Source organism: Mesoplodon bidens, assembly GCF_964165515.1.
Source record: "Mesoplodon bidens genome assembly, chromosome: 11".
Classification (NCBI taxonomy): Eukaryota; Metazoa; Chordata; class Mammalia; order Artiodactyla; family Ziphiidae; genus Mesoplodon; species Mesoplodon bidens.
This window is the reverse complement of record NC_138167.1, coordinates 63415992-63441308: the sequence shown is the minus strand read 5'-3', so window position 1 is coordinate 63441308 and position 25317 is coordinate 63415992. Positions and strand designations below refer to the sequence as shown.

General features: G+C 59.2%; 1 protein-coding gene across 3 annotated transcripts in view; it reads right to left on the bottom strand.

Moving 5' to 3' along the window:
• Positions 1–25317, bottom strand: part of SCUBE1 (signal peptide, CUB domain and EGF like domain containing 1) — a gene marked incomplete at its 5' end in the record, with an annotated part of 129984 nt that overhangs the window by 30350 nt on the left and 74317 nt on the right. Inside the window, 3 exons of one of the 3 annotated variants that reach the window (XM_081249522.1) lie at positions 5195–5311; positions 20964–21053; positions 23921–24037. In XM_081249522.1, coding sequence (XP_081105648.1) covers positions 5195–5311; positions 20964–21053; positions 23921–24037 — 324 coding nt within the window. The remainder of the gene's footprint in view (positions 1–5194; positions 5312–20963; positions 21054–23920; positions 24038–25317) is intronic. The other 2 variants (XM_081249523.1, XM_081249524.1) reach the window with 2 other exon arrangements.

Genomic DNA, 25317 nt, shown 5'->3' with positions numbered 1-25317 from the left:
CCCACTGAGCCTGGCCTGAGCGTGAGGCCCGGACACCCCTGTCCTGTGTAACTGGCACCGCCAGTTGTCAAGGTCAATCTGTGCCCATTTCCCCGAGCCCCGCGGAGGAGACTTGGTTCTATTCCAAAGACTCCGGCCTCAGGCGCAGCCTCTCACCATGCCGCTCCCAGCACTTTTCCTCAGACCAAACAGGCTGGGCTTGACACCTGCTGAAAAGTCCTATGGCAGCACCCCCACATAATGATCCTCACCCCAGAACAAACCCCCAAACATCAGGAGAACGGCGGGGGCGTTAAAGAGAGCAGGGCTGAGACCCCTGGGTGGGCACCTCTCGGAGCCTTTGCGAGGGGAATGGGCACAGCTAGTCGGGCAGGGGCAGACCCAGAGCTGCCTTCCTGTGGAGGCCCGGGTGGGGCTGGGCTCTGGGGAACACAGGACACCCAGGGGGTGTGCCCGCCACCTCCTTGCCCTTGGCCAGCCTCCCCGAGGTACCCCTGCCCCAAGGACCCATTCTGTTTGTGTATGCTGGCGCTTTTGGCGCCAGGAAGATGGGAAGGGCGGGGAACCCGAGGTGGCCCCACTAAGGGGGGTGTGTGACCCTGGGTCCGCTGCTCACGGGCTGGGCCTTCAGCTCTCTGCACACAGAAGGTGCTCTACGTGTGCACCAAGATGATGGCTAAAACCAGAGACCGCTCAGCACTGCGAACTCTGCATGCGCTCCAAAGCCTGTGTTTCAGGAACAAAGTGGCCTAAGGATGAACCCATGCCCCAGAGGAAGTAGTAGGACCCTCTGGGGGTCACGGCACCTGCTGGGCGGGCATCACCTCGTGCTGGCGACCAGGCCGAGTACTTTCTGGCAAGGTCTCGTGTGATGGTCAAAACAACCCGAGGCCAGATCTCCCACTTTGCAGGGGAGGTCACAGCTCCACGCAGGAGGCCGACCTGAGTCCAGCCCCAGGTGACTCCAAAGACGGCCTCGCCAGTTCAGCACGCTGGCCCTGCAGCCTTCAGAGGAAGCAGACCTCAAGTGCAGCGAGGGCCTGTCCAGGACGGAGGCTGGGGCTCTCCGTCGCCCCCTCCCCTGGGGGTTACAGGAAGACAGGGGAGATTCTGGCTAAAAGCCTCTGACAGGAGAATGGAGGGCCCTCTCAGCTCTGTGACCCTGGGCAGGGCAAGGCACCCCTCTGAGCCTCAGGCTCCCCATCTGCAAACTGGGTTGCTAGCAGGTACCTCTCCAGCATCATTCACTATGACTGAATGTACAGATGGGGCTTGCCTCCTTGGGAATGCCTCAGGCCTTCTGGAACACCCTAACCCCACCCCCTACCCCATCTGGGCCTGTCGGCTAAGGGGCTGTCATAGCAACTAGACAGGAGGTGCGAGGCGTTGTCTGCTTGAGGCCCAGGCTGGTGTAGCGGGCTGCCTGGGGGTCAGAGTGGGGGAGGCCCCGTCCCAGGCTCTAGCCTCAGCTGTAGTGAGGGGGCAGTGGGCTCCCACGGCCCCTCGGCCTTCATTCTGATGAGCCTCTGCCCCCTATCCAACTCCCATCCCTCCAAGACCCCCCTCCTTCTCTACTGTGCTCCCACCGGGGCCCACCAGCGGCCAGCAGTCCCCTACCTGGTTACAGAGGCTCACAGTCTCCCCTTCACAGCCTGGCCCGGCCCGGCGGCCCTGCCCTCCTCTTCTCTGCACGCTTGGATCCTGCCTCGGCAGCCCTCACCCCACCCTGCCCGGGGAACAAGCACCCCCCCTGGAAAGCCTTCCCTGACGTTCTCTCCAGAGTTAGCCGCTCCCTTGTCATGGGACCTGCCCTCAGGGGGATGACAGACGGTGCATCTGGCTCCCACCTGGAGCCCCAGGGCCCAGCATGAGGCCTGCACAGAAGGATGGGGCACTGAACGAATGGATGAATGAATGAGTGAATAAGTGAGTTGGGGGGCTGAGAGAAGGTTAGTGGAACATTCGATGCGTCACCCAATGTTTGAACATCAGTGCATGCTGGGGGGAAAGGTGAGGGGTGAGCTATGGGAACACGCAGTAGGTTGATTGTTCCTGTCCCCCTCTGCCCATACCACTGAGGGGGCACAGCCTGGCAACGCAGGGGCCACGGGGATGAGGGTTTTGGGTGGGAGCAGAGGGAGGGCCTGTGGGAGTGGCTGGCATCACCCTGGAGCAGCCTAGTGGGGAGGGCAAGCTGCTGGGCCAGGGTGGCCGGACAGAGGGCAGGTGAGGGAAGAGGGCAAACAGGCGGGGTTGGGGGCGGTTCTCCCAGACTGTTCTGGCAGGTGCTGGGAGGAGGGGCTGGTGTCCCTGAGGAAATCCAGGCTCTGGCTCAGGAAGTTGAGGCCCCAGACCTCCCTCCTCTCAGAAGGGCCAATTAGCAAGGTGCCCGCTTCCCAATATCAAGCAGGACAGCGCCAAACAGGGAGCCTTGAGACTGGACTGTCCACACTCTTGAAACAAAGCAAGGGCATGGGGCAAATCCTGCAGAGCCCCCCATGGCCCTGATGTTTTAGGGCAGGCCTCCACCTGCCCACGTGATCCTCGTCCGTCCTGGGTTTTCAGCTCTGGATTTTCCGAGACCTCCAGCCATTGGTCTTGCTTAGCAATGACCTTCTGGCTTCCAGAAAACACTGAACCTTTGATATCCTCCTCTGGGCCCTGCCAAGACCAGGGCGTGCACGCTGACCAAGGAGCCAGAACCCCAGGGCCAGGGCCTCGGTTTGTTGGGGACCCCCAGCTGGCTTGCCCCCCGCCCCGAGCCCCCGCACCCTGCCCTGCGCCCCTCCAGCCAGGCCCCAGGAAACTCAGACTGTAAGCCCAAGGCTCTAAGACACCAAACCCTGGGGTCTCGAGGTCAACATTTGGTTTCCAGGGTTCCCTGATTTGAAGACGCTATGATGTTCATCCTATGTAGTTCTGGACCAGTCCCACGATCCTCAGATTCTAACATGTATAGCAGCACCCAGACTGCTCTTCTCCACCTCCGCTGCCACCCCGGGCTCAAAGCACTGTCACCTCGAGCCTATTCTTCCCGACCCTGCCTAGAAACCCGTCCCAACAGTGGCAGGGACTGTCTCCAAACGAAAGCCTGGCCTGTGTCCCCCTGCCCAAGAGTGTCTGGGGCCTGGCCGAGGCTCGCAGGATGAAGGGCCAACCCCTTCTCCTGGACCTCCCCCGAACTTGCCCCAGATCTGGGCACGCTGGCTGCTTTGGGTCCTGGAACCCCAGGCCTCTGCACAGCGGTCATGTTGCCTGGATTAGAGCCTCTTCCTCCAACCTCCCCACTCTCCCTACCCCCTGCCCGGACTTTAAAAATTAAAGTCTGTCTTCTTTACTCAATAGAAGATCCCTGCGCACAAGGAATTTCTGTTTCATTCCCTGGTCTCCCCTGCACTTGCACACAGGAGGAGCCCAGAAAACCCATCTGGTGCATGCGTGAACGAGAGAACTTCCTGACTCCAGGGCAGTGGGAGTGAGGAGGGTTGGCTAAAGGCAAACGAGCAGCTCTGGGTAAAGGGCCCAGTTGTTTCAACACAGGAAACATGGTCGGAGGCTCAGACAGCTCTCTTCAACACCTCCCCCTACCTCAGACTCAAGGTGGGGTGAGGATGGATGCCCCTCTCACCAGCAAGGATGGGCAGGGGGCAGCAGTCAGCGACCCCTTAGGTGCTCCTTGTGGGCCATGTGACTGCCGAGGCCCCTTTCCAGCCCACACAGGTCAGCTCCCAGCGGCGATCTCCTGGCCTCGAGTCCGGAATTAAGCCCTGCCCCGCCCCTCTGGTCCTGCGTCAGCGCTGTGCCTTGGACGGGGTGTGGGTGGCCCGATTCTACCTTCTTCTGTCTTGGCTCCAAGGGCAACTGGCTGGGCCTGCTGTGACATCGCTGGGCTATGAGGACGGCTGGGTCTGCAGTGGACCCTGGCCAGCCCTCCTGGCATTAAGCCCACGTGGCAAGGCCTCAGAGGGCCCCCGCCCACCCGGAACACACTTCGCTCTAAGTGGGCTGAGCGGAGGCTACAGAAGGGCTTTATTTTCAAATAAATAGGTGGAAGAACGGTTATTTCTGTCAATAATCTCTAGGTTCTTCCCAGCAGAGCGGCTGGGGAGGAGAACTCATACGCTGTCTATTTATACAGGCTTCAAAAGCCCATCTCAGACTATTTAAAATCACCCTGAGTCTCTGCTGTCAATCTTCTCACCCACTGGACTTTGGAAGTTCTAGCTCCTTTGCCCTTCCATGCTGGCCTCCGGGCCTGCCCGCTTCCCGGCAGGGTGATGGGAGGAGGGCAGCCGGCCTTGGCAGGGATCTGAGGACTGGTCTGGGGAGTGCTGAGGGGCTGCACTTCACTCCTCACAAGGGCTGACTCCCGGCCCAAGGCCCGCAGCTCTGGGGGTTCCATAACACCCCAGGTCTTTGTCTGGGCTGGTGCCCCTATGCTGCAGGGCTGGCCCCTTCTGTCCTAGGGCTCAGCCAGCTCTGACTTCCCAGCCCCTTTGCTTCCTGTTTCCTGAGGGGTCCTCAACACGGCTGAGCCCCCGCAGGCCCTCAGGAACCTCGGAGTGAGCCGGGGACAGTGGGCAGAGAAAGCTCACCCTTCTCTGGCTTCCAGCAGCCGGCAGACCGGCCCATTCCTGACCTTCCCAATCCCTATTTCTAATTTTGCATCCTTAGTCCTCTGGTTGAGATACCCCCGTACACCTTCCCTCTTCCAGTGACGAGGACACACAGTGTCCTCAGTTTTCTAACGCCGACAAGAAGACCATCCTGGCCTGGTCCGAGCTCTGTGCCCTGCTGCCCTCAGCTCTGCAAAACGCACCCCGGCCAAGGTGAGTGAGCACAGGAACCGGCCACGCCCTGCCCCTGGGAGGCCACAAGGAACCTCTGCCGGCCTAGGAAGCCCGAAGTAAAGGTATCCCGTTTGTTCAACCCAGGGTGAAGCCACATTCTTCGATATCAGAGCCCCGCTTGAACCTGTCAATATACAGTGGAACCGGGGTTCCCTTGAGCCTTGCTGGGGAGCGCTGGTGCTGACTCTCCCTCTTCTCAGCTTCTCCAACAGAAATGCACATGACAGCTGACCACCCTTGCCCCTGAAGCCACATGTGGTCGCACACCCAGCCCAAGTGTGCCGTCCTGCTCCTGCCCTGCCTGCACCACCCGGGGCCTGGCGAGGGAGGTGGTGTGCACTGACCTTTGCACGTCTTCCCATCCGGCTGCAGTGTGAATCCAACCGGGCAGCTGCATCGCACGCCGGTGGCCGTGTCCTTGCACGTCCGGTCGCAGCCTCCGTTATTTACTGCACACGTCTCTGAGGAGGGAAAGAGAAAAAGACACTCTCAGTCTCCTTGGACAGAAGCCACCGCCTTTCCCCACTCATGGGGGGAATCTCCTGAGACAGGAGACCTGAGTTCAAATTCTGGCCCTGGGGACTTCCCTGGCGGTCCAGTGGTTAAGACTCCGCGCTTCCAATGCAAGGGATGCGGGTTCGATCCCTGGTTGGTGAACTAAGATCCCACGTACCGCGTGGTGTGGCCAAAAATAAATAAATAAATAAATGTTTCCAGTGCAAATTCTGGCTCTGATACACTCTAGCTGTGGGGCCTCTCTGAACCTCAGGCTCCCCATCTGTAAAACGGGAGAATGACACTGTTTCCCCTCTGATGATGATGAATGGGAAAACTGTTTGCAAACTGCAGGGAGCGGTGCCAACAGGGTCAACACCACCACCAGGGCCAGTGCTGAGATCAGCCGGGCTGGTATTTAACCACCCAGGGACAGATTCCTAAACCCTTGCCTTGCCTGGACTTGGACTCCAAACCCAGACTGGCAGTTACTGGGGCTCCCAAACTCGTCTCAGCGCGGAATGGCTTGTGGCCCTGGCCGTGGAGTTGCAAGGGGAGGTTCCCAGAGCCCGCACACCATCCATCACCTTGATGAGGCTCTCAGCCCAACATCTGTTCTCGCTGAACGATAAGCCAAAGGCGTCTGTTTTTTGTCCACTTGAAGCTAGTCTAGTGCTTTTTTTTTTCTCTTGCAAATTCAAAGGGCTGGAGTGGCTGGGGCATAACTAAGGTCACTGAGCTCGTCGTGCGGTGAGAATGATCCTCCCCAGGCCCGGAGAAGGGGCTGGCACAGCTGGGTCACCGGGGCACGTGGAGGAGCCTAGTTCCCGGGCCTCTGAGCCTTTCAACCTGGGTTTCTTCCTGAGTATCTGGCGTGTTTTGATGTTGTGGGAACTTCCCTCTCCCCTTTGCTGCTAGGAAGGGAAGCGCCAAGGGCCCCCACCTCTTATAACCTGAAATCCCCTGCCTGTCTACCGTGGCTGCCCCTGGCTGCCTGGCCCCAGCGGGTCTCTCCCCAGAACTTTCCCCCTACCCTGTTTATTCTGTCTGTCCTTCTGTGGTGTCTGCATTCCTGCAAGCTGCATTCCGTTTTCTCCAGGAGGAGTTTGGGGATGAACACAGGAGTGATGACTAAATGGATAGAAACCCCCAGTTGCCAGGAGTCTCTGCTGCTAATGCCTTTCCTTTGAACTTCAACTTGTAGGGGGTGGACGGAGCAGGAAGAGGAGGAAACTGGGCTTTCTGTGTGTGTGTGTGTGTGTGTGTGTGTGTGTGTGAGAGAGAGAGAGAGAGAGAGAGAGATTCTGTGGGGTGACCACGATGGCGGCTGTCCTTAACATCCTGAACTCAGGGCCTGCCTGCTGCACGGGGCCGCTGCCCGTTTTCTCGAGGTTGAAGTCTTCACCATGGTAGAACAAGCTGTAACCGCTACTGCAAGGCCAGTCTCCTCGCCCCTGCCTCTTCCCAGGCTTTCAGCGTGTCTCCCCATACTCTAGCCCTCCAGCTTCTGTCTGCCTGCTGTGGGGCGTGTTGCCCAGTGGCTGGGAGGCCTCCTGCCTGCTCATGGTTCAAGGTCAGCACAGAGACCTCCACGAGGAACCTCCAGACGCAAAAAGGAGGACCCCGCCCTCCGTGTGCGTATGCGGGCTGGCCTCGATGTGCGCGTGGGCCAAGCTCTGACCCGCACACGCCTGAGCAGGCCCTCTTGTCTCCCCCGCTGCCCGTCTACTGGGGCAGTGGAGGTGGGGAGGCCAGGGTGTGACTCTGGCTCTGTCACTCACTGAGTGACCCAGCGAGTCTGCCCCTCGGGGCTCGACCTGAGCACCTACACCTGGCAGGTGAGGACGGCAAGCCTTCCCTCCCAGGTCTGAGGGGAGGATCAAAGAAATCCCACACTCAACAGCGTCTGGCCCAGGGCCCAGCCTGGAGTAGCTGCTCAACAAATGTTAGCTTCCTACGCTGAGGTTACAACCAGAGAGGGAAATCCCACCTCCTGCCCTCAAATCCAGAGCCAAGGTACCCCCATGTGCCTTTCCAGCCTTTTATATGGGAGAGCCCCTCTCTGGAGAGGGGGGCAGAGAACCTGCCTGTTTTCCAGGTGCAGGTAGTTAAGGCTCAGGCCTTGGAGAGGCGGGGGAACGCCCAAGAGCAGGGGGCGGGCAGCAGAAGGTGCTGAGAGCTTGGGCTGGGGCGCGGCTGGGTGGCCTTACTTGGCGACAGCGGGATGACCACTGGGCCTCTCCATGGTGGTGGAGGTGGGACGTGGCGTGGGCACTGGGGGCTGTGTCCCTGAGAAATGGACCTGGCCAACCAGGCTCCAGGGGGCTTGCAGGCCCTTCCCGTCTCTGGAGGCCCTGATGGGACTCAGAATCTTGAGCCTCCCGAGCGACCGGGGCCCTGGAGACCTGCTGGCCGCACCTGCCCTCTGGGTAGGAGGAGGAGGCTGAGCTGGGGCTGGGGTCAAGCCTGGAGGGTCACCTGCTTTCTGCGCCCTCAGGGCAGGTGTCTCCCCTGTAGCGAGCACCCTTTCAGTCTCCTGTGTTACCTTAGACAATGTTTGGTACAAGAGCTCTTTGGGCTCCCCTGGGTGCTGACCAGCCCATCCCACAGGCGTCGCTGCACTAGGCTCCCCCACGCTCACAGCAGCTCTGTGGACGGCCCCTCGCCTCCCAGGTGCAGAACTGGCGCTGAACACTGGGAATCGGCGCAGAGCAGCGTGGCTGGTAAGGGGAAGGGCTGGTGGGACCCGGTGGGTGTACTCCAACCCACCAGCAGGCTCGGATCTCCACCCCAGCCAGTCCCAGCCCGGGGCCCGCACAGCCAAGCGCGTACTTGGCTCTCCAGCCCAGTGCTCCCCGTCTCCACGAATGCTACTCCATCTGCCCCAAGGATGCGTACTAGGAGGTGCCTTCCCCCACCCTGGGCCCTTTGCAGGTGGAGAAACTGAGGCTCAGAGAAGTAAAGGACCTTTTCTAGGCAGGATTAGCTACATGATTTGTGGGACCCAGTGTGAAATAAAAATGAAGGGCCCTTGTTCAAAAATTGTTAAGAATTTTCCGACAGACAGCAGAGCGCTCAGCCAACTGTGGACCCTTCTAAGGGCAGGGCCCCGGGCGAGCGCACAGGTCACACAGCCATTGGGAGAAGCCAGTACTGGAACCCAAGACTGCGAGACTCCAGGCTGTTGAGTGAGCCAGGCCTCCGGGGGGGATCCTCGGGGGCGGCCTGAAGTGGGGCAGCAGAGCCAGTGGCCTGAGGGGGCAGCGAGGTGCGCCCACAGGCCTCCTCATCCAGCGAGAGGGGAGAACTCTCACCCACAAGGCTGGGCTGGTGAACGGGGGAAGGCGGGGCATGGCGTCGGGGGACTGAAGTGGGAAGGGGCTTGGGAGTGAGCTCCTTTTCAGCAGATGAGAAAACTCCAGATGTGTTAAAAGGCCAGTCTTTAGTCCTTCCCTGGGGGAGTTCCGCTTTGGGCCAAGCCGGGCGGGGTCGGGGGGGAGGGGAGCAGTGGCGGGGCAGCCACTCAGCAGGACCTGCCGTGCAGCCCGGCCAGGGCTCGGACGGCAGCAGGACGCCCCTTGAGTTGGCGCTGGGTGCTTGCACCACCCTAGGTCTGGGGCAAGGTCCGGCCTGAAAGACAGTCTCAGTCACAGTGTAGTGGCTGACACAGGAGCTACAGGGGCAGAAAACACCGCTTGGAATGCTGGCCCCGCAAGCTCGGGCAAGTCCTTTCACGTCTCAGAGCCTGAGCTTCTGGCTGCATGTTGTGGAGATGTAACATCTGCCACCTGGTCCTTGCAAGGCCCAGACAAGGTGCGCATGTGATGGTGCTCGGTGAACTGTCATAGTTGTGACCGCACGCTCACTCCTGGTGCCACCCTTAGAACCTCTGCCTGTGAAGCCTCAGTACCCAAAGTCAGCTGCTGATTCACCTGATCCCTGCTCTGCGCTGGGCAGACATGCCTTACGTCTAGTCCCTGGTCTCTGGAGGTCTCAGCCTAGCGGGGCAGCAGACGGTTCCCTCCTCTGTCCAACCAACAGTCTGGGATCGACTCCTTTGGTGCTGGGTGGCCGTGAGAGAGGAGCTGGAGATGAACCCGACACCGACCCAGGCCTCAGGGGTTAGTGGTTTATCAGGGGAGACAGAGAGGGCCCTGCCTTGCCTTTCTCGCAGGAGCCTGGGCTCACCTCCCAGCGCTCAGCTCACCCGCCCCGAGCAGGGTGGCTGCCATGGCCCAGCCTCCCGCCTTTGTCACGACTCAGGAGGCCCCTCCCGAGCTCTCCTGGCTCCCCTGGCTCTCCCAGGCCCTGGGCTTGCAACTGGGCGGTGGTCTCCCCCAGTGACTACTCACTCTCCAGATGACCCCAGTGCCCAGCACCCAGTGCAGGACCAGCACAGCAAACGGTCTGATTTCTGCTGAATCAGCAGATGAAAGAACAGGACTCTGGAGGCCCCGTGAAGAATGAGAGGAAGCGAGGTGACTGAGCCCCTGTCCCCTGCCGGGCCTGGTGTGGGACAGCGTCGGAGATGAACCCGACAGCACAGGGGACACCATGAGTCTACCAGCAGCAGCCACAGTCACGGGCACTGGAAGGTGACGCTGAGGTGGAGGTGGGCTGGACTGAAGGGTGAGAGGGTGGGAGGGAGCTCAGGCCTCGGAGACCGTCTGCAAATAGCACGACACGCTGACCACGGGGCGCCAAGGTGAGCCGCCTGCGGTGAGACGCGGGTCCAGAGGCCCGAGTGCCACACTCAGCTCCCGACAAGCTCTGGGACTTTGGGCAAAGGGTCTTCCACCTGCAGCCTGTCGACCGTGTAGGTTTCTGGCCCCGCCCCCAGAGGCTCTGAGCAGTGGGCCAGATGTGGGCGCAGCAACCTACAGAGACCCTACGAGCCCAGGGTCTGCCCTGCCCCTTGATGGCGTCACCCTGGTGGCGGGAGTAGCCCAAAGCCCCTGCCGAGATCTGTCAGGCCTCAGTCGGGGCTGGTCCACCTGCCTTTCTGCCGCCAAGATCACCTGGAGCTCGCTGCGAAGAGGGGTCGGCTACCGGCTCTCCCGGCCCAGCCATGGACTCCCTGACCTCTGACCCTTTCCCCTCAGCTGATTCCTGAGCCTTCTAGGACTCTCATCACTTTGGGATAAAGGCCACGCTCCCCGGCAAGGTCCTTATACAGTGGCCCTGGTCTCCCCGGCTGCCCAGTCTCTACATGCTGCCCCCCGGCCTCTGAATCACCCTGCAACCCGTCATGACCACTGTCAGCAGGCTTGTGTCCCTCACCGAGCCCCACACTGAGGTTGATCTTCCTCACGGGGTCCCTCTGGAAATGAGGGGGGTCAGGCCGACAGAAGTGGCTTCCCCGGCCACCCGGCCAGGACTGGGAGCAGGGCCTCATGCCCGCCTGCTGCGTGCCCGCACCCTGCTCCTATCCACCCTGCCTCTGGGTCCCCGCCTCTCCGCGTCTGCCCAGAAGCCCCTGCTCTGCCCCGGTCGCGTCCACTCCTGAGCACCAGCTGCGGGGGGCGCTCTGACCCACGGTGCTGGACAAAGCCACCCCAGCGCGCCTGGGCCTCTGAGTGGAGCTGGGCCCTGGGGTGCAGGCTGGTGGCTGCTGGGATGGTGACAGTGCGTGTGGAGGTCCTGGGGGGAGGAGGTGGCTGGGGGCAGGTGGTCGTGGAGGCCAGGACTGCAGCCCGACGAGCAGGGGGCTCCCAAGCCTGAGCGTGAGGGCAAGTAGGAAAGGAGGCCTCGCCAGGCCCCACCTGGCACCCAGCCCCGCCCTCCCCAGTCCTCGAGGGGTTGGCCTGGCCTTGGAGCACACGGCCTGGTGACTGTGAGTTCCCCTCGGCCCTCTGCTGACTGCAGCCCGGCAGCGAGGAGGTAACAGGCCAGTGGGTCCACGCCAGCCCTCGGGGCTCCGCCTGCCGGGGAACTCGGCCCTGCGCAGGGCCGCTCGCTGTGGGGTCGGTTTCTGTCCGGAGAACTGTCTCCTGCAGACACCAGGGGGCTTGGGATTTCAGGGCAAGGCCTTCTCACGGGCCTGCCCCATGAGGGCTGTTTTCACACTAGTGCTCGGAGAGCAGAACCTCCCAGACCTGAGGACGGTGCCCTGCAGTCTGTGGCGAGAGCTGCAGGGGCTGAGGGCAGGGGAGAGGTGAGCAGACCCTGGGGGGAGGTGTCTTTGTATGCTTTGGGGGAATCTCGAATGGCCCAGAAGGACACGGAGGTTTGCAGGCGGCAGAGCAGGGCCATGGCAGCAAGGCTCATCCTTGGCCTCTGCCTCTTGCCTTTACTCTGACAGTTAAGCGGAGAGGTGCTGAGGGCAGACAAGGGGGCTGCAGGCAGCCTCTCCCGTGAGGCCATCCTCAGGAGCGAGGGCACAGCATCATATAGCCGCTCCACAGAAGGTGCAGGAGGCTTGGTGAGCAGAAGCAGCCTGAGAAAGGTCACCTGGCCGGTGACCTTTCCTTGGTGCTATGCCGCCCCTCCAGCGGTGTGTGAGCGGGGAGGTTTGGGTGTTAGACCCTTCTCCCCAGAACACCCACCAACAGCAGCCAACACTCTCTGAGCTCTTAGCGCCGGCCCTGGGCAAAGAGTGGGGAGACAGGCCCGTCACCAGCCCCCCTGCCCTGGAGGGAGTGCGCTGCGCTGCGTGGGTAGAGCAGGATGGTGTGGAGCTGGGCCAGCCACTCACCTCCCTGGGCCTCAGTTTCCTCATCCGAAACGCTGAATGGCACCCTTGCAGGTCCTGGGAACACTGAATATGTCTAGGCACACAAACACTTAGCCCCAAGGCTGCTCAACAGAGGGGAAGCCTCGTTCCAGATTCCTGATGGCTGCCCCAGGGACACGGGACAGGGGGAAGGACAGGCGAGATGACAGTCTGGGGCTGAGGAAGGCAGGGCCCAGCCCCCGTGCACAAACCTCCCTGCTTCCAGGTGGGGCCTTCAGCACGGGTGTGTGCCCCCCACGCCTCCTCCCCTGTGACTTTTTGGGGCCAGGGCCGGGGACAGGGCAGAGCAAAGCTGGCCCTTGGGGTCTCCATCTGCCCTTTCTTTCCACAGTTCCAGTCTGTGAGCTGGGCAGGCCTCCTGGAAGGGTCCAGATTCTGGGCACCTGGCTGGCCTCTGAGAGGTGCTTATTCACCTTTCTCGTTCTCCAGGTCCCCCTTCTGACTGCATCAGCCCACCTATGACCTGACCAAGGTCAGGCAGGCCCTGGGCTTCCCGCCTCACTGCCTGGGCCTCGCCATCTCGAGGCTGTATTCCTTGCTGGCAGTAAAATGCTAACGGCCGGGGGAAGAATGGGATGTGACCGAGCACCTGGCGTGTGCCACACACACGGCCAGGTGCCGCATGCCAAGGGTCTCACCAGCCTGCTTCAGAGTAGGGACTACAACCCTCTTTCTGCAAAAGAGAAAGCCGAGGCTCAGAGACGTGAGTGTGGTGATGGGGCCGCAGAGCCCAGGTCTGCCTCCAGAGCCTGGGCCAGGAACACAAACCAGAAAGAGGAGTCACGGTTAGCGCCACTCCCATCAAGTGTCCCTGCTCTGAGGACAAACACACAGTTCTTAAAAGAAAGATACAGCCCGGCTGAGCAACCCCAAACCGCCCCAACTTCCTTGGGACAGACCAGGAAATCTCATCACGGAAAGCCCTGAGCTCTGGCTATGCGCTGGTCAATAGTCAGCGGCCGCCACCTGGCCTTGCCCTTGGCTGGAGCCAGCTAGAGACACTCCCATGGAGGCAAGCGTGGGCTTGAGGGGCAGGCCCTACCCAGGCGGGTGGGATGGGAACCAGTGGGCAGGGGTACCGAGGCGCTTGGTCATTGTCATCTGTTTCTATACTCCGGGGCTCCTCTGAAAACTGTACTGAGAAAAAAAGAGGTGCCTTGGCCTCTTTGGGGTACCTTCCATTCGTGGCTCTGGTGGACAATCAGTATTACCACTCCAGGGCCCTCCTGAGTGTGGCTGGGCAGGGGAGCCACGCTGACCAGCAAAAACATCAGGAAGTGGGCATGGGGAGGGGCGATCAGGCAGCCAGGGACACTGAGGTCACATCCCTGAAGGGACTGGGGACCCACGTGGACAAAATCCTGAAGGAAAGAGTTAAAGCAGGACAGAGAGGGGACTGGGGACCGAGAGGGGACCGGTGGATGGGGTGGGCGGCTGGGGAACACGGTCTCGTAGATGAGTCAGGCCTGGAAGGAGTGCGTAGGGCTCAGGTGTGCCCCAGCCCACGCTTCCCGGTAGGTGCGCTCTGAGCCCACTGCCCACACAGCTGCAGGGACCCCCTCCACCTGCAGTCCCACCTCACGGAAGCCGCCCTCAGGGTCTCGGGGAGGGCGTGCCCACACCCACCACTCCCGGGACCCTGCCCTTGCCCCACTCTCATTTCTGTGGGCTGGGAAAGTGGCATTCAAAAGTGTGCTGTGTGTCAGCTGCCTGTGGAGGTGAAGTCTCCCACGGCTTTCACACTTGATGAGATGAGCCTACAGACCGGCTAGAATCAGACTCAAATTTCGTCTGAGGCCCAGATGGAGGCGAAAGCTCTAAGGCCTCAGGCTCCAAAGGAAGCCAAGGGACTTACGGCTGGCTGCTCTGTGCCTTCTCAGGACAGGGGCTGGACTGCTCCCTCTAGCCAGACTTGGTCCCCAGAGTGCCAGGGCCCAGGTGCCAGGATCCCTGGTTCTGCCCAACTTACAGGGGGGCTGTGGGTGAGTGCCATCCTCTCCGAGCCTCGCTCCCCCCACCCGGGGCCAGCCAGTGCCCTGCCTCCCCTTTTTTTCTCTGATAAGCCCTGCCTGGCACCCTCCCTCTCCCCCAAGTTCGACCCCCTGACACAGCTAAGTCACCAGGTCCCACCTCCTTCCACCAGCCCATGGTGCGTGTGTGTGAGAGAGAGAGACTGAGGACGTGTGTGTGACTAAACTGAGGACAGGGGCTCAGAGCCTCAGCTGGGGACCCCAGCTGACCAGAGACCAGCCGCACGTGGGATCAGTTCAGTGACAGGGGTGAAGTCTGACCACCTCGGTTCTTCCTGAACACGAGCTCAGTGCCTGGGGCTCAGCCCTGTTAGCAGGGAGGCTGTGGCTGGAGGGGAAGGGGCCTTCCTCAGGCCGCAAGGTTCACCCGCTATCTCCCTCCAGCTGGCCTTCCTGCTGAGCCTGACCTGGGGAACTGCCCTGTGTCGTCACCCCCCTTGCCTCTGATCTACCCTTCCCATTGCCAGGCTCATCCAGGCTCCAGGTCCCGCCCTTTCTCTCCTCGCCAGACACCTGCCCGTGTGAAGAGTGAGCAGTGAGGCCCTACTCATCCCTGGGTACCTCCTCCAGGAAGCCTTCGGTCCTGCTCCGAGCCAACCAGCTTTTCCTGTGCTCCTGCTCTGCGCAAGGCCCTGCACTGTGTCCCCAGGGGCCATCAGAGTTGGCACAAACTTGACCTCTGTCCCTAGTCGGGGGGTCCCAGACTTGTGACGAAACAGGGCGCTGGTGGAGAGCAGTTGGGATGGGGGTGGCAGGGAAGGTCCAGTTAGGTCTGGATAAACCTTTGCCAGGTAGAACTGTGCAAGATGGCACCTGGGTATAGGGTGGCAGATGACATGACTCACTGATGCAGGAAGCCTGGGACAGGCTGCGTGTACGGGGCCTGAGGGACAGGTGGAGGGTGGCTTCCAGGCGGTGACTGAATGTGTGGGTCTGGAATTAGGGGTTGGACAAGGTGGCCTGGGACACAGGTTGGTGAAATTAGGAGACACCCAGGGACCCTAGAGATGGTGGCTGCAGAAAAGACGTGGTGGGCGGGTGACCCCTGAGTGGACAGAGTAGCCGGGAGCTGGGGAGAAGCAGTGTGAGTGTCAAGAGAAGTGACCTCTCAGGGTGGCTGTGTGGTTATATGAGGCTGGGGACAGGATGGGGTTTAGTCTGTGCCCCCCAAATGTTAGCCATTGTTACCGTCATTGCCACACTCTGCCTGTCTCCCCTTGCCTTCCAGGTCTCCAGCCCCTCTGGCCCCCAGCCTGGAACTCTCTCAACAGCTCCCTTACCGAGTGCTGTCTTATGTGTGTGCCGGGCCCCAGCCATTCTTCCTGTCCCATCCTTCCGCTCACACCCCCATCTACTGAGGCCAGCCAGGGAACGTGTGATGGCACTGTACCCATCCAGTGGAAGGGGAACCTGGGCTCCCTGCCCAGAGGTGCAGAGGGGCAGGGAGATGCGGAGGTGCCAGCTGTGGGAGTGCAGGGAGAGGAGTTCCTAGCCACCTTTCTGTGCCTCAGTTTCTTCACCAGTAAAATGGGAATTACTTTAGCACCAAACCTCTAGGTGGCTGGGAGGTGGGACTGGGGACAATGCAAGACCCAGAGGGGGCTGGGACTAAAGGTTAACTATTGCTGTGGTCACTGGGCCTCAAGCACAGGTACCTCTGCTTTCCTGGGCTTAGGGGGACCCTTCAAATGGGCTGGCTGTGCACCTGCTTTAAGGAGGGAAGATGCCACCTGGAATGGATGCTGAGCCTACAGATCTGAGCTGTATCCTGAGCCTCAGGCCTGCTCTATTCCGGACTTAGGGCCCTGGACTTGGGGGTGAGCCCACAGGCCTTGAACCTTGGCCCAGACTACTGCTCACTGATGGCGTGGCCTGGGTCTCTTCCCTTTTCAGGGCCTCACTTCTTCGTCTGTAAAGTGGGGACAGCTGCCTCTCAGGGCTGTGGGGGGACACTGGGGGTGCTGACTGGAAAGCAGAGGGAGTGAGCCAAAGCACACGGACTACCTGGGGGAGCAGTGGGCGCTGGGGAGACTGCAGGGGCCGCCGGAAGCCCACCGAAGGGGCGGGGGCGGGGTTTCAGGCACCATCCTGCCCTCCCACACTTCCAGCCCTGTGCTGGGAGATTGGTGGTCCTGGGGATAAAGCCAGTGAAGAGAGCAGGTGTGGGCTCTGTCTCAGTGGAGCTCGCAGCAGCCAGATGACCTGGAAGGTTCTTCCCAGCCCAAGTTTGAACCATCTGTGGTCAGCAGAATAACAGCCCCCTAAAATGTCCATGTCTTAACCCCCTGTGACCCTACGTGGTAAAAAAGACTTTGCAGATGTGATTAAATTGAGGAGCTCGAGATGGGAGATTACCCTGGATTATCTGGGGGGCCCCAATGTGGTCATGAGGATACTGAGAGGTGGAAGAGGGAGGTCAGAGAAAGAGGTGTGGAGATGGAAGCGGGCTCAGAGATGCAGGGCTGCGGGCTTTGAAGATGGACGAAGTGGCCACCAGTGAAGGAATGTGGGTGGCCTGTAGAAGTAGAAAAGGCAAGGCAATGGATTCGTTCCTAGAGCTTCCAGAAAGAACGCAGCCTGTGCTGACACCTTGGCTTTAGCCCAGTGAGCCCCAAGTCAAATTTCTGACCTACAGGAGATAGGAGATAATATATTTGTGTTATTTGAAGGCACTAAGCTTGTGGTAACTTGTTAACAGCAGCAATAGGAAACTAACACAGCATCTATCCCAAGCGTACTTGTGGGAAAAGAGCCGATTTAAGACCTGGAGTTGACAAGTCTGACTCACAGTGTCTCGTCAATCTTGCTGTAAGCGGGGTCCCAGGCGGACTGTGGTAAACTTAGCTGGGGACTCAGATGCTTCACACAAGTCAGTTGACCAGATAATTGAAATTTACCCCTCCAACCCTCAAATCCAAACATTTTAATTGATTTTGATGGGAATCTAAAGTCAGTTACATATTTGAAGCCTCTTTAAACGTAACTGTACCTGTTCTTGGCCTGTGCTCAGGGACTGGGGGTAGCTGGAAACAGCAATTACTGGGTGCAACTGAGACCCCAAGAGTGGGGCAGAACCACCTGGTCATGAATGGCCCCAGGCCACGGTGCTGCAGAGCCCTGTCCCTTCAGGGGAGCCTCTGAGAGCCCCAGGCCAGCAGCCAGCGCCATAATGAGGGAGCGACGCTGCCGGAGTTCAGTCAGCGCTTGGGTTAGTGTTTCAAAACCTGGAGCCCTGTAGCTAAAATGCTAGCCCTTGGGGAAACAAAAGCAGGCAGGTTCCCGGAGAGGAACCGAGAGGCTCAAATGTGGGTAAAGGGTCCCACACATTTTGTATGAAGCTCTGATTTTTGCTTACATCCTGGTTCTTGGCTGTGTTAAGAGGTGAGGCTGCTAATTAAACGACTTGCAGACATCTAAAAGACTTGTAACCTCTGCAGTCTGGGCGCAAAATATTTCTGAAATAGTTCTGGGTCAAATAGCCTATAAAAGCACATAAAACCTAAATTCTCCATCTCCATTTGGGGAAGGCATATTGGGGCGAGCACCCTGCAGTGAGGAGGTAGGTCACTTACCCTCTCTGAGACACGCAAGGGGCTTTCACCCTGGGCCTGCAGGACAAGTCTGTTGCTGAGAGTGGCGAGGATGGGCGGGTGCTCACGGATCCTCTCCGGGCTGGCAAGAGCTGTCCTGCGCCCACTTGCTTGCGGAGGGGGAAGGGAGTCCTTTCTCTCAGTCCTGTCTGACCCCCCCCTAAAAACAAGCTCCAGCCACACAGGAGATAACTGGCACCTCAGGGCCGGAAGACACCTGCCAGGCCATCTCAGCCACCAGGTGACCGCAGCACGCGTGCCCTGCTCCGATGGAGCCGTGTACCATGACTACAACGGGCTCCGCTCACAGCAGACCATGGTGGGGCATTCGGGCCCCCAGGCTTCTCTCACAACAGTCCCTGTCTCTGACCTCCCACGCTGGCCAGCGCAGCAGTCAGGGGAACCCAGTGTCTGACCCTGCCGTGGACTCCTCAGCGTCTCGGCTTCCTCATCTGTTCCTGGGCCACAGAACAAGCTCCTTCCCCTCTGTCTCTTCTACCCCCATCCCCCCACCCATCCCACCCCCACCCCAGGACCTAAAACAGAGCTCAAGCGGCCCACCAGCCCCAGGAGCCACTGGGATGAACGGCCTGTGCTCCCTTCCGCAGGCTGGCCATGCTGACCCAACACCGTCTAGGCTGCTCTCACACGGGGGCCAGGCTCTGAACGTGATGTCCCGGGTGTGCTCTGACCAGTAGGGCAGAATGGGGATGGTCACCTCCCTCATCTCCATTCCTTGCCTCTATTAACCGAGCCTGGGAGCAGCCAGGCCTCGTGGGGTCTACTACTTGGGCTTGAAGTCCAGTAGGATCCCAAGTGTGTACCGCATGGGCTGCTCTCAGGGGAGATGGGTGCTACGAGTTATGAGCTCTTGAGGGAGGAGCTCACCTGGGCTCTAGAGAGTGCCTGTTCTGGAAGCTCCTGAGGATAGTGACCTAGTGCCAGGCGTGTGGTCTTGGCCATTGGCCCTTGTCCCCCTGTTGTAATTGTTGTCAGGAGACCAGAGGAGGGAGAGGTCTCTTCTGTCTGTGGGGCAGGACAGGTTTTAAGGGGGTGGGGGTGGGGACAGAGAGGTGGGAATGCAGGGGCAGCCAATCAGCATCCATCTCCCTGGCCCTTCCTGTGCCTGGCACCAAGTCCCCTGATCTGCTCCCCCAACTCTGCCTCCCAAGCGCGGGGCGAGGGGACCTGTGTCCTCAGTGCTCCCTCCTCACCTCCCAGACCCCGCACCAGGGTCTGGCTCTGAGCCACTCTCTGCCAACTCTAATTAGAAAAAGCAAGTACCCACCCACCTGCTTGATGCCAACTCAGCTCAGCCCTCGTCTGCCACCATCCTCTTGCTGGGAAGGGTGCCTGGCACCTGGGGGCCCAGTTCCTGGTCCTGCCCTGCTCTGGAGCTCTGGCCTCAGGCAGCAGTGCCCACCTCTCCTGTAAGCTAGGCCTAGGGGCCTGGGCCCTCTTGGGCCTCAGAGCACCAGCAGCTCTTAGGTCCCCATCACCCACTGCCAGCCACCTCTTCAGAAAGTCCTTAGTACTGACTCAGCCTTTTGTGCAGGGCAGTGGACACTCCTGACTGCTGGAGCCTCTAAGCCCACCCCTTCGTGGTTTCCAGCTCTTTCCAGGCCAACCCAGACGGCCCAAGTCAGTGAACCAGGCTCGTACAGAGAACTTGCAGAGAGTGGGCTTCTAGCCTGAGCTTGTCCCTGTGTGACCAGAATGAGTCCTCTGGCCTCTCTGGCCTGTAGTCCTCTCGTCTGAGAACAGGGCTGTATCTGTCCTGCCCAGCATGGACTGGGGGTTCACAGAGCTGTCGGCCAGCCCATGGCTTCCTCACTGGGGGAGACCTCAAGCCTACTCCCCAGCACTCAAGGCCACATCCCTCCCTCAGCCCCACTCAGACTCCTCCTAGATGCCTGGGCTCCTTTGAGGTCCCTACGAGGACCACAAAACTAAGTGACCTCTCTGGGACCTTTAGGCTCCGACCTCCACGGTCCTGTGACGCCAACACTTAAGATGGCCCACGTGGCCGTGACCTCTGGGTTAAGCTCAGCTGTGCAGGGTAACTTACGTGTGACCTTGGGCAAACCAGGGCACCCCAATGAGTCTCAGTTTCCTCCTCCGAGATGTGAGAAATGCACCACCTGACCTCACAGCTCCCAAGGCTGGTGTGACCTAACGAGTGCCACAAAGAAGGCCGTGACAATCCCAGGTGACCCGATAGCTGTGCTCCAGAGGCCTGGCAGCTAGTGCCACCCAGGGTCCAGCGACCCCAGAACTGGCACTGACTGAGGAACAGAGGAACGAATGAATGTGGAGACGGATGGCTCTTCTGTTCTGCAGACCGAGCTCGGTTGCAGAGCAGTTATTTTCTCCGTTTTCCTCACCCTGCCCGGGATCAGCCACGCCAGCAGGCCTCTAGCCGCCCAGAGCGGCCCCAGGTGTTTCTGGGCAAGCTTCCCTAGAGTCTGGATCCAGCCCAGGGCAGGGCTCAGAGCGCAGCTGACATCACATGGACCCCCAAGGCAAGTGTGGGCCCGAGGGGGGCGGGCTGGGGAAAAGTGGGCTGAGACTGCCAGCCCAGTGGGCTTGGGCTGGGGTCATTCACAGACTGGGGAGCCTTGGGACCAGAAGGGGCTGCCAGGTGACCCTGACCAGTCCTCCCCTCTCTGGGTAGCAGATTTCCCAACTATAAACCAAGCAGGGTGGACTGGACACCCCTGAGACCCCGCTGCCCTGCATCTAGATGTAGCTTTTTTCCCCCTGCACGTGGCTCCTCTCTGCCGAGGAGACAGATGAGGACGTGCTGCCCGAACCCCTGTTCTACACTAACACCCACTTTGCTTCTGCGTCTCAGCATTGCTTTGCTGACCCTGGAATCCTAACTGCACATGTGGGCATTACTGCAAGTAGAAGGGGTTTACAGAGCACATCTCCTTACACGCAGAAGCCACTAGACATTGGCTCTGGATTCTTTGCTACAAACACACAGAGAAATACATGTATTCGATGGAGGGTAAAAACCTTAAAAAGGAAAAAGGGAGTTCACATCTGGAGCAGAGCCCCTCACACTCCCCCACGGCACGCACAATCACACACACGTGGGCACACCGCACAGATAAACACGCTCACCCCACACGCCAGCACGGCTCTCACAGCCTGACATACAAGAACGCATACAGACACCCCACGCGCCAGCACATACCACACACACACACACACGAACAAAGGTGCAAGTACAACAAAGGAAGTGGAAGAAAAGTGTTACCCATGCGTAGCCGCCGTTTCACCCGCTTGTCCACATCAGCTACTGACGTGGCATTGCACTGAGAACGCTCAATTGCAGCCTCATCCTTTTCTAAAACACAAGTAAGGGACAAACACGGAGCCGGTGGTTAATGAGAGCCCACTTCCCGCGGCCCAAGACAGTCAGCCTCTTGGCGTGGCGCACACAAAGCTGACACAGCACGCCGGGCCAGCGCGGCGTCCTCGCCAAGGGGCTCATCCCAGGAACCTCCAGACGGCGTGTTCAGGGCAGAGTGAAGAGGCGGCAGGGCGGGGGAGGGGGGCAGAGGAGGGGTGACCACAAAAGGACACGGGTGGGACACAGGGCCCATCTGCAAACACACACAGGAGGAGGCTGAGGTCAGAGCAGACAGGACCCACGTGCGGAGGGCCGGAGAGGTGGCCAGCACCCCCGCAGAGCTCGCGAAGACCCAGGCAGTTACAGACACCCCGGCTCAGGCTGAAGAGGCAGGCCCAGGACAAGGGGACAGGACCCGCGAGGTCCGGTGATGGATGCGCCTGGACAGCAGACGCCCTGTCTCAAGGGCGTGAAAATGTGTCAAACACTCATGCAAAATTAAGAACAAAACATACGGAAGGACAAACACGCAGACACTCGACAGTGGATCCAACCAAATAGACACAGAGAAACCAGGGGGTCGATTTGGGCAGTGCTGGTTGCCTGCTTGTCTATGGAGGACTGGAGCGAGACACTCAAGTGCTCAACGAGAGGCTGCAAAGAGGGGCGGCCGTTTGAGGAGCGTGCACAGAGAGAGACAGCCGGCCGTGCGGCCGGGAGCTGCCGGCATGTTCCCCGTAGAGGAGCACGTGAGGTTAGCTGGCTCGCGTTTCTTTGCTCAGTGGGAGATGTGTGGGGACATTCGCTCCCGGGGCAGCCCCGGGGAGCAGTGAGCAAAGGCAGATGAAAGGTTCTCTGGGCCAGCAGGGGGTAATGGTCCAGGGCCCAGGAGCTGGGTCTGGGAAAGGACTTCTAAGGAGAGGGGAGGGGAAGGGGCAGGGTGAGGGAAGCTATGTTAGACAGCAGATCCAAGCAGGGACCTTCACGTGCAGCAGACACTAAAGGATAAAAAAATAAGAGGATGAGCCAGGTGGACAAAGACAAGAAGTGTTAGACGAGGCTGGGCGTGTGTCTGGCCGGCAACTGTTTGCGCTGGTCCAGGGGCTGGAAGAGGCAGCTCCACTGCAGACGCAAACGCTGTGGGAGACCCCAGCAGACGAGACAGGAAGGGGGCCGGCGGGCCGGGAGAGCCCCCGGGGGGCAGTGGAGACAGGGAGAGAGGTGGGAGAGGAAGTTCTAGATGGGATCAGGCTGCAATAGAGACACTGGTCTGAGACCGGGTTCTGCTTTGAATTTATTTTATTTTATTTTTTTGGTTCTTTGGTTTGGTTTGGCTTTTGGCTCTGAAAATAATTAACGAACGTCAGTTATCAGACAAGACAGGCAATCAGGGACCATCACCAGAAAAGCAGGAGGAATGAGATAAAATGAAACCCAAAATGGCTGTCTGAGAGGAGAGACCACACAGAGGAAGGGAGAACCACGCAGGCAGCACCTGGGACGACAGCCGGGACTGGGACGCGACTGCTGGTGCCCGGCCCGGCCCCTCCGCCCGACTCCCCCGGGGTACAAGGGAGCAGAGTCACAGGGGACAGAAGGTGACCGCAGACTCCGGGCTTCATGGCTTTGCTTGCTTGCCAACCCTTTTCTGTTACTTGTAAGTCCCTCAAGAAATATCTTCTGAGTCGATAATAAAAAAACAGGGCCTTTTAAAAAAATGAATATGATAACTGACTTCCGGGGGGTTGCTGAACTTTGCCAGTTTTGAAGAGAAAGAAGAGGATGAACTGTGGGCACCAACTTTGAAATTCCTCTTTTTCTCAGTTAAAAAATAGGCTGTTAGTTTTGAGTGGGGAAAGAACTTACTAGTGATTATAACTTGAGATAATCACGAATACTCAAGCTTCCCCTTGGAAATAAGGACCAGGAGGACGGAGGTGACAGAGACTGAAACTGACACTCTTGTAACAGGTGAGGTGACACCTGAGGGGTGTCAGGAGGGGGCACCTGAGAAGAAGGGGCTCTAGGTGGGAGAGGACGTCCGGCGAGAGGCCCCGTAGCTCGGGAATGGAGAGCAGTTAAAAACACCCAGACCTGGGCTTCCCTGGTGGCGCAGTGGTTGAAAATCCGCCTGCCGATGCAGGGGACACGGGTTTGTGCCCCGGTCTGGGAAGATCCCACATTCCGCGGAGCGGCTGGGCCCGTGAGCCATGGCCGCTGGGCCTGCACGTCCGAAGCCTGTGCTCCGCAACGGGAGAGGCCACAACAGTGAGAGGCCCGCGTACCGCAAAAAAAAAAAAAAAAAAAAAAAAACACCCAGACCTGACCCGGGATTCACACCAGCCCTCTCCCCTGGTGTTCTAGACAACCAAGCCTGAAAGCAGTTTTCTGAGAAAACCTCTTGGTTTTCCAGATGCTGTGGGCAGCTCACACCACCAAGGAGGTGGTGATGCAAGCCGGCCGAGTCTCCGGTGTGTCTCCACATCAGGGGAGGAAACCCCTGTGCTTCAGGGACAGAAGCTGCCCTCCAAAGGCGCACACACCACCCTCCTCCCCCACAGATCACCTGCCTGGAACCACCTGCACGCGGAGGATGAGGACCCTCAGAAAACCCGCAGTGACACAAAGCAGAGGCGCTTGGTCTGGGTGCATGGGTGACCCTGGGAAGTGTTCAGAGAAAGCTCCCCTTGGGGTCGCCCGCCAGCCCCATCAGTACCGTGGGGCGCTCCCTTTCTTTTTCCCCATAAGCTTCCTTCTTGGAAACCAGTATGCAGTGGGGTGTGGCCACTTTCGGGCCACACGGGCACCCCGGGGGGCAGGGTGGCGCAGAGTGCTGTTGCTTGGCAAAAGCGCTTACTCACCGATGCACGTCCGACCGTCTGAGTGCAGGGCGTACTTCTGGTGGCAGCCGCACGTGGGGCCTGTGTCCGTGTCCTCACAGCTGTGCTGGCAGCCTCCGTTTCCATAGTTACAGGTTACTAGTTAGGCCCAAAGTGTACATATGTGTGTATAAACAGAATGACAACAAAAATGATTAGTTTATCGCCGTGGTTGTTTCTTTAAGGGACGGGGGAGGAAAGTGGGGACATGAGACAGTCAGTGCAGAGGCGCACATTTCCCTGGACATCAGCCCCTCTGGAGTCTTGGATGGAATCGCTCACTCCCTAGAGGCGAACTGGGGTGGGACAGAGGATGGACTTTGGGTCGTCTGGGCTTCGAACAGAGCTGGCACACAGCTGATGCACTCAGATAGTGTTAGTTGAAGAAAGGGATAAGCTAGACAATTTTATCCTTCCTAGGTTGCAAAAGACACTTTACAATAGCCTGTCCCAATGGGGCAAATGTCTGTTAATAGCAGGCATACTCTTCAAGGCGGTGGGAGGGGGCAGGCCCATGTGAGGGCTGGCGCTCATTTCCTTGGCTCTCGTAGACCTTTCTTTCTTTTGCTCATGTCTTGGGGCACGTGGAAGGATGTCCCCACGGATGCCTATTCCCTCCAAGTCCCAGCAGCCACCTCAATCTCTATCCACTCTAAGCCCTAATCCTCCCAAGGAAATGTCCAAACAGAACATATGCAAATTAATGTCATCTCAGATGCAGGTTTGAAAACGACCTTTTATTTAAACGTGTTACATAGTGTGCAAAGCTGCCCTTCAGCCCAGGATCTTAAAATGTTTCACAGCATCAGCAACCCGGGTCGCTGAAAAGGGGGCTGAACAAGCAGGAGCCCGTCTGAAGTAGGGAAAAGGAGAAATTCAAGTTTATTGAAAAGAATACACATTGTTCTCTCTTCCCAGGGTGAGGGATATCGCAAAAGGAGATCCAAGATCCCCATGGCAGGGCTTCTTGCTGCCCCTGCTTTACTCCGCTGTAAGATGACAGGGTGCCTGTCATCTGTATGCAAATGGTACACCGGGGCCTTGAGGACAGGGTGTCTTCCTGGAGACCTTACCCATTTGTCCAGAATTCTATCTACACTCTGAATTTATTTGAAAACCCTAATGATGATCAGGTAAGCAGAAGTAAATCTCAGACCAACCACAGTCAGAGGGGCAGAAAATTCCAAACGGGCACAGCCTGAATGATGTTTTATCAGGTGACCCACGAGCAGGGCTGGGGCCAGAGGGAGGTCACTTGGTGGCAACTCCCCGGTGAAGGATTCCAGGTGTTCCAGAACTGAGTTCTGCAGCTGCGTTGCCCAGGTACTCCTCCTTTCACCCAGAGAACAGCACGGAGGTTCTGGGGTTTCCAGCCTGAG